This window comes from Taurulus bubalis, assembly GCF_910589615.1.
Source record: "Taurulus bubalis genome assembly, chromosome: 6".
In the NCBI taxonomy this organism is placed as follows: Eukaryota; Metazoa; Chordata; class Actinopteri; order Perciformes; family Cottidae; genus Taurulus; species Taurulus bubalis.
The window spans coordinates 154,127-163,036 of NC_136594.1; the positions used below are offsets into that span (position 1 = coordinate 154,127).

The window sequence follows — 8,910 nt, forward strand, 5'->3', positions numbered from 1 at the left end:
GGTAGTACAGTCAGGAATAGTTAAGGTAGTACAGTCAGGAATAGTTAAGGTAGAACAGTCAGGAATAGTTAAGGTACTACAATCAGGAATAGTTAAGGTAGAACAGTCAGGAATAGTTAAGGTAGTACAGTCAGGAATAGTTAAGGTAGTACAATCAGGAATAGTTAAGGTAGTACAGTCAGGAATAGTTAAGGTAGTACAGTCAGGAATAGTTAAGGTACTACAATCAGGAATAGTTAAGGTAGAACAGTCAGGAATAGTTAAGGTAGTACAGTCAGGAATAGTTAAGGTAGTACAATCAGGAATAGTTAAGGTAGTACAGTCAGGAATAGTTAAGGTAGTACAATCAGGAATAGTTAAGGTAGAACAGTCAGGAATAGTTAAGGTACTACAATCAGGAATAGTTAAGGTACTACAATCAGGAATAGTTAAGGTAGAACAGTCAGGAATAGTTAAGGTACTACAATCAGGAATAGTTAAGGTAGTACAGTCAGGAATAGTTAAGGTACTACAATCAGGAATAGTTAAGGTAGAACAGTCAGGAATAGTTAAGGTAGTACAGTCAGGAATAGTTAAGGTAGTACAATCAGGAATAGTTAAGGTAGTACAGTCAGGAATAGTTAAGGTAGTACAGTCAGGAATAGTTAAGGTAGTACAGTCAGGAATAGTTAAGGTAGTACAATCAGGAATAGTTAAGATACTACAATCAGGAATAGTTAAGGTAGTACAGTCAGGAATAGTTAAGATACTACAATCAGGAATAGTTAAGGTAGTACAATCAGGAATAGTTAAGATACTACAATCAGGAATAGTTAAGGTAGTACAATCAGGAATAGTTAAGGTAGCACAGTCAGAAATAGTTAAGGTAGTACAGTCAGAAATAGTTAAGGTAGTACAGTCAGGAATAGTTAAGGTAGTACAATCAGGAATAGTTAAGGTAGTACAATCAGGAATAGTTAAGATACTACAATCAGGAATAGTTAAGGTAGTACAATCAGGAAGAGTTAAGATACTACAATCAGGAATAGTTAAGGTAGTATAGTCAGGAATAGTCAAGGTACTACAATCAGGAATAGTTAAGGTAGTACAATCAGGAATAGTTAAGATACTACAATCAGCAATAGTTAAGATACTACAATCAGGAATAGTTAAGGTAGTACAATCAGGAATAGTTAAGATACTACAATCAGGAATAGTTAAGGTAGTACAATCAGGAATAGTTATGGTAGCACAGTCAGAAATAGTTAAGGTAGTACAGTCAGGAATATTTAAGATACTACAATCAGGAATACTTAAGGTAGTACAGTCAGGAAAAGTTAAGGTACTACAATCAGGAATAGTTAAGATACTACAATCAGGAATAGTTAAGGTAGTACAATCAGGAATACTTAAGGTAATACAGTCAGAAATAGTTAAGATACTACAATCAGGAATAGTTAAGGTACTACAGTCAGGAATTGTTAAGATAGTACAGTCAGGTAGTACAGGAGAGTATGTGTATTTGTACTTCAGTGTGGTACTTGAATCAGGTCAACAGCGTTTATGACATCATGGATTAATCAGCCAATTAGAGCCCTGTTGTTTCCACTGCTCTGACCTCTGAGCTGACCTCAGACCTCTGAGCTGACCTCTGACCTCTGAGCTGACCTCAGACCTCTGAGCTGACCTCAGACCTGGTCCCTGCGGTGCGCTGGTCTGGAGCCAGTCCACCTGCTGATCCGTGAGCTATATTTACCAGAGCTTATCAGAGCTTCCTGTTGTCCCTCAGAGATTATCAGAGCTTCCTGTTGTCCCTCAGAGAGCGGCTCGTCTCTCAGCAACATGTCCTTCAGCAACGCAGCAGGCTCCGCCCCCTGGAGGAACCACAGCCTGCTGCTGGGGGGGGGGCGGGACCCCCCTCTGTCGGACCAGGGAGAGACCTTCATCGGAGTCTACCTCCTGCTGCTGGGTACACACACACACACACACAGACACAGACACACACACAGACACAGACACACACACACACACACACACACACATACATACACACACACACACACACACACACAGAGAGACACACAGACACACACACACACACTCTCTTGATGTATGTGTGTGTGTGTGTGTGTCTGTGTGTGTGTGTACGTGTGTGTGTGTCTCTCTGTGTGTGTGTGTCTGTGTGTGTGTGTGTGTGTGTGTGTGTCTCTGTGTGTGTGTGTGTGTCTGACAGTCTGTCTCCGTGGTGCGTTCAGGGTGGCTGTCCTGGTTTGGAAACAGCATCGTTCTCTTCGTGCTGTGCAGACAGAGAGCCGCTCTGCAGCCCAGCGATCTCCTGACCTTCAGCCTGGCCGTGTCCGACGCCAGCATCTCCGTGTTCGGCTACTCCAGAGGCATCATCCAGATCTTCAACGTCTTCCAGGACAGCGACTACCTCATCTCCTCCATCTGGACCTGCCAGGTACTCACCTGAGACTCACCTGAGACATACCTGAGACTCACCTGAGACATACCTGAGACTCACCTGGGACTCACCTGAGACATACCTGAGACTCACCTGAGACTCACCTGAAACTCACCTGAGACATACCTGAGACTCACCTGAAACTCACCTGAGACGTACCTGAGACTCACCTGAGACATACCTGAGACTCACCTGAGACATACCTGAGGCTCAACTGAGACATACCTCAGACTCAACTGAGACATACCTGAGACTCACCTGAGATATACCTGAGACTCACCTGAGACTCACCTTAGACTCAACTGAGACTCACCTGAGACATACCTGAGACTCACCTGAGACTCACCTGGGACTCACCTGAGACATACCTGGGACTCACCTGAGACATACCTGAGACTCACCTGAAACTCACCTGAGACATACCTGAGACTCACCTGGGACTCACCTGAGACTCACCTGAAACTCACCTGAGACTCACCTAAAACTCACCTGAGACATACCTGAGACTCACCTGAGACAAACCTGAGGCTCAACTGAGACATACCTGAGGCTCAACTGAGACATACCTCAGACTCAACTGAGACATATCTGAGACATACCTGAGACTCACCTGAGACTCACCTTAGACTCAACTGAGACTCACCTGAGACATACCTGAGACTCACCTGAGACATACCTGAGACATACCTGAGACTCAACTGAGACATACCTGAGACATACCTGAGACTCAACTGAGACATGCCTGAGACTCACCTGAGACATACCTGAGACTCACCCGAGACTCACCTGAGACATACCTGAGACTCACCTGAGATTCACCTGAGACATGTCAGCACCTGTAACCCGTCCTGTGTTGTCCAGGTGGACGGTTTCTTCACGCTGGTGTTCGGTCTGAGCAGCATCAACACGCTGACAGTGATCAGCATCACCCGCTACATCAAAGGCTGCCACCCCAACAGAGGTCAGAGTCGTGGTCGTGATCGTGGTCGTGGTCTTGGTCATGGTCATTGTCTTGGTCATGGTCTTGGTCATTGTCATTGTCTTGGTCTTGGTGATGGTCATGGGCATGGTCTTGGTCATGGCATTGGTCTTGGGCATGGTCATGGCATTGGTCTTGGGCATGGTCTTGGTCATAGTCTTGGGCATGGTCATTGTCATGTCTTGGTCATGGTCATGGTACTTGGTCATGGTCATGGTCTTGGTCATGGTTTTGGTCATGGTCATGGTACTTGGTCATGGTCATGGTCTTGGTCATTGTCTTGGTCGTGGTGATGGTCATGGGCATAGTCTTGGTCATGGCATTGGTCTTGGGCATGGTCATGGCATTGGTCTTGGGCATGGTCTTGGTCATAGTCTTGGGCATGGTCATTGTCATGTCTTGGTCATGGTCATGGTACTTGGTCATGGTCATGGTCTTGGTCATGGTCATGGTCTTGGTCATTGTCTTGGTCGTGGTGATGGTCATGGGCATAGTCTTGGTCATGGCATTGGTCTTGGGCATGGTCATGGCATTGGTCTTGGGCATGGTCTTGGTCATAGTCTTGGGCATGGTCATTGTCATGTCTTGGTCATGGTCATGGTACTTGGTCATGGTCATGGTCTTGGTCATGGGCATGGTCTTGGTCATGGGCATAGTCATGGTACTTGGTCATGGTTCTTGGTCATGGTCTTGGTCATGGGCATGGTCATGGTCTTGGTCATGGTACTTGGTCATGGTCATAATACTTGGTCATGGGCATGGTCTTGGTCATGGTCTTGGTCATGATCTTGGTCATGGTCTTGGGCATGGTCTTGGTCATAGTCTTGGGCATGGTCATTGTCATGTCTTGGTCATGGTCATGGTACTTGGTCATGGTCATGGTCTTGGTCATGGGCATGGTCTTGGTCATGGGCATAGTCATGGTACTTGGTCATGGTTCTTGGTCATGGTCTTGGTCATGGGCATGGTCATGGTCTTGGTCATGGTCATGGTCTTGGTCATGGTACTTGGTCATGGTCATAATACTTGGTCATGGGCATGGTCTTGGTCATGGTCTTGGTCATGATCTTGGTCATGGTCTTGGGCATGGTCTTGGTCATGGTCTTGGTCATGGTACTTGGTCACGGTTCTTTGTGTTCCAGCTCGTCACATCAGCAGGACCAGCGTGTTCGTGGCCCTGCTGCTCATCTGGATCACAGCGGGGTTCTGGTCCGGAGCGCCGCTGCTCGGCTGGGGGAGCTACAAAGGTAAGAAGATCCTGATCCAACTGGACTCTATCTCTGACCTCTAACCCTTTACCTCTGACCCCCTACCTCTGACCTCTGACCCCTCTGTGCCCCCCCTCCCCAGACCGTGGCTATGGAACCTGTGAGATCGACTGGGCCAAAGCCAGCTCCTCCAGCTCCTACAGGTCCTACATCATCTCCATCTTCATCTTCTGCTTCTTCCTCCCGGTGCTCATCATGCTCTTCTGCTACGTGTCCATCATCAACACGGTGAAGAGGGGCAACGCTCTGGCGGGGGGAGGGCTGAGCGACCGGCAGAGGAGGGTTGAGAGAGACGTGACCATCGTGAGTCCTCCTGGGTCCCCGTAAGAGAGCCTGATTCCACATAGTGAGTCCCCATGAGTCTGAGTCCTCATAGTGAGTCCTCGCTCTTTACGCTGTGTTGTTAGCTAGTCCTGAAGGACAGGTCCTTGCACGCTAGCTCCTCCCATCACGCTAGCGCCTCCCTAAATGCTAGCTCCTCCCATCATGCTAGTTCCTCCCATCACATTAGCTCCTCCCATCATGCTAGCGCCTCCCTAAATGCTAGCTCCTCCCATCACGCTAGTTCCTCCCACCAGTGTGAATGATGTGTTAAGAGCTTTGAGTGGTCGTAGGACTAGAAAAGAGATGAACCAGAACCTTCAGCATCATCACTGATCCGTATTGATTGATTGGATCTAGATTTGAAATCTATTGATTGATTGGATCTAGATTTGGATCTATTGATTGATTGGATCTAGATTTGGATCTATTGATTCATTGGACGAGAGGCTAAGCTACAGGCTAGGTGTCTGTATCTGTCACAGAGCTTCTGATTGGCTACCCCAGGTGTCCATCGTGATCTGCACGGCCTTCATCCTGGCGTGGTCTCCGTACGCCGTGGTGTCCATGTGGTCGGCGTGGGGCTTCCAGGTGCCGAGCCTCACCAGCATCTTCACACGCCTCTTCGCCAAGTCGGCCAGCTTCTACAACCCGCTCATCTACTTCGGCCTCAGCTCCAAGTTCCGTAAGGACGTGGGCATCCTGCTGCCCTGCACGCGGGAGGCCAGGGACGCCGTCAGGCTGAAGCGCTTCAGGCCCCAGGCCGACGCCCACGGGCGCTTCAAAGTCCCTGTGACCAGGCCGGAGAGGAAGTATCCGCCTCTCCCGCCCTCCGGCCCCGCCCCCGGCCTGAGGAGCCCGCCCTGCACGCCACCGCCACTCAACAAGGAGGCCTTCCTCCTCCACATGCCCCGCCCCTCTGAGGCAGAGCACATGCCCCGCCCCTTTGAGGCCCCTTTCATGCCCCGCCCCTCTGAGTCCGGCTCTGAGTTTGAATGTGACAGACTCTAATTGAGACCAGAATAAATATATATATATATATTAGTGATGTGTCCTTTCGTGTCGAGGCTTCGATGCGTGTGTCGAGTAATCAGGTAGATTTTGGTGAAGCGCGTATCGAGGCTTGTGTCGATGACGTATGTGGTGACGTTCGAAGCCTCGCGAGCCGGCCGTACCATGTGACTGATTCAGAAAATGGTTTGTGTGTTTGCCGTGCGAATTGAAATATAAGGGGCAGCGAAACTCAATGGATTTACCCCTTCCTCTCTGTACCCAGCTTCATGTGTGTCCGTGAAAGGGTATTTTATAAAGCAGGCGAAATAGTCTCAAAAAGCCCAGCACTGTGGAAAAGTTCTTATTTTTACTTAAAGAATTGTACTCATCAACATGGACTAACGGAGCCGAGGCTTGAAACACCGATGCTCTGACTGAAAGTCGGATATTGTAGCCACTGACCCACAGTCACATCACAACCCTCTCCCAATTTGTTTCGAGTTTTGATTTTGACCCCGCCATTACATCATGAAGATAGACACAATATTAATAAGTTAATAATTGATGTATTGGCGTCACAAACATAATTTATTCAATTTAAAGCGTCACACACCAAAGCCATGGTGTCGTTATGATCACTGCCTGTTTTACATGTATTGTCCACTTGGTGGCGCAGTAGAGCAAATGAAGCTCCGTGAAGCTTCGGCACATGAGCGAACCAATTAGATGGAAAGCTTCAATGCTTCAGGAAGCTTCATCTCGCCATCACTAGTGTATATATATATATATATATATATATATATATAAATAAATAAATGTATACATATATATATACATATATGTGTGAATATATATATACACATTTATACATATACACATATGTATATATATATATTTACATGTGTATATATACAGATATATAAATATACATATATAACTATATGTATATTTATATATCTGTATATATATATATTTACATATGTGTATATATACAGATATATAAATATACATATATGTGTATATGTATAAATGTATGTGTATATATACACGTTTTCTTCTTGGATGTTTTATTATGTTGACTTATTGATCTGATGATTTATTGATCTGTCGACTTACCGATCTATTGACTTATTGATCTGTCGACTTATTGATCTGTCGACTTATTGATCTGTTCGTTCTGATGTGATTTTGAATGTTGGTGAAAACAATAACAAAGAAATGATCAAACAAGAGGGTCAAGGTGCCGTGTCATGACGTCACGTGTTCAGTCGAATGAGTGTAACCATGGTAACCCACCGCCCCTGTGGCGGGCAGCAGCGCCATGGAGCTGCAGACATTTAACGTGTAGAAGAAGAAACGCGCTCGGAGCGGAAGTGAGAGAAGCAGCGGGAACAAGAGAAGAAGAGTCGGAGAGGTGAGTGAACGGGCCGTGACGTCATTTACTGACCGCTAACGCCGTTATAAACACACTACGCGAGTCACAATGCCTTTGAGCGATCACAAGGCATTCTGGGTAGATTCGTGTCTGACTAGATCCCGACTTGCTCTGACGTCATCGACGACCTCGAGAGCTCTCGACCACTGCATGCCCCAATGCATGATGGGGAAACGCCTGGTTGAGAGCTGATTGGCTCAGATTTAGAATCCTGTTTCCTGTTTAGACTACAGCCATGATGATAATGATCATAAAACACGTTATAATGATGTATATTGATGATGATAATGATCATAAAACACGTTATGATGTATATTGATGATAATGATCATAAAACACGTTATAATGATGTATATTGATGATGATAATGATCATAAAACACGTTATAATGATGTATATTGATGATAATGATCATAAAACACGTTATAATGATGTATATTGATGATGATAATGATCATAAAACACGTTATAATGATGTATATTGATGATGATGATAATGATCATAAAACACATTATAATGATGTATATTGATGATGATAATGATCATAAAACACGTTATAATGATGTGTATTGATGATAAGCTGCCTCATGCATATAATCTATAAGAACGTCTTTTCGCCCTGCAGACCTGAGGCGTGCTCGTTTCACACATGTCGGTGCAGGTGCGCTGCCTGTCGTTCCGGCAGCCGTACGCCGGGCTGGTTCTGGACGGGGTGAAGACGCTGGAGAGCCGCTGGAGGCCCCTGCTGGCCCCGCTGGAGGGCCACACCCTGGGGGTCCACATCGCCCGGCAGGACTGGGAGCAGGACGCGGACTGGATGGCGGTGCTGGGCGGGCCGCTGGGGATGAACCGGGCTCAGATCGGAGCGCTGCGGGACTCCGGGGAGCGGTTCGGTCGCGGCGTGGTGGCGGGCCTGGTGGACGTGGGCGGGACCTGGCTGTGCCCCGCCTCCCTGCATGGGGAGGAGCTACAGCAGCTGGAGCAGGCGGCCGTTCTGATCGGTCTACAGGAAAAACACCTCACTCGCCTGTCGAACCCTCGCTGGCTCAAGGAGCCGCTGAGGGCCCGGGGGGGTCGCGACCTCTGGACTGTGGAGATCCCCACTGAGCTGTTACCATGACGACCCAACAGAAGCATCATCGTCATCAGCTGGTGAAACAAACTTTATTCAACACAAGTAGATCCCTCATCATAAACAGGGACTGGCCCCGCCCCCTCTCTCTGATTGGCTGACGGGCGTTACAAAGAAACTTAAACAAATGAAACTGTGACATCGTATATCCACTTTGACGAGCTAAATAAACAATTACCTTTTGAACAGAAAGTGGCTCTGAGGAAGATGTGCTTAGCCACAAGCTAACATGCTAACACAGGTAAACTGCACTGGAAAATGTAGATTTTCAATAATTAGTCCACTTTTTTATAACATTGAACATTAAAATGTTGACTTTGTTTTGCTCTCACTGATTT

The 8,910-nt window shown here is 46.8% G+C and overlaps 2 protein-coding genes across 2 annotated transcripts; both read left to right on the forward strand.

The window, feature by feature from the left end:
• Positions 1 to 1,821: 1,821 nt before the first annotated feature.
• Positions 1,822 to 6,022, forward strand: LOC306738019 (opsin-5-like; the record flags this gene model as incomplete). The annotated part of the gene is made up of 6 exons (XM_079219849.1): positions 1,822 to 1,948; positions 2,235 to 2,440; positions 3,305 to 3,404; positions 4,565 to 4,669; positions 4,773 to 4,993; positions 5,519 to 6,022. 6 exons carry the CDS (start codon positions 1,822 to 1,824, stop codon positions 6,020 to 6,022), a joined length of 1,263 nt encoding a protein of 420 aa, XP_079075975.1.
• A 1,366-nt stretch (positions 6,023 to 7,388) lies between these two features.
• Positions 7,389 to 8,877, forward strand: LOC306737948 (protein EOLA1). Its single transcript, XM_079219761.1, has 2 exons — positions 7,389 to 7,418; positions 8,066 to 8,877. Exon 2 carries the CDS (start codon positions 8,090 to 8,092, stop codon positions 8,558 to 8,560), a length of 471 nt encoding a protein of 156 aa, XP_079075887.1. The 5' UTR covers positions 7,389 to 7,418; positions 8,066 to 8,089; the 3' UTR covers positions 8,561 to 8,877.
• Positions 8,878 to 8,910: the final 33 nt, after the last annotated feature.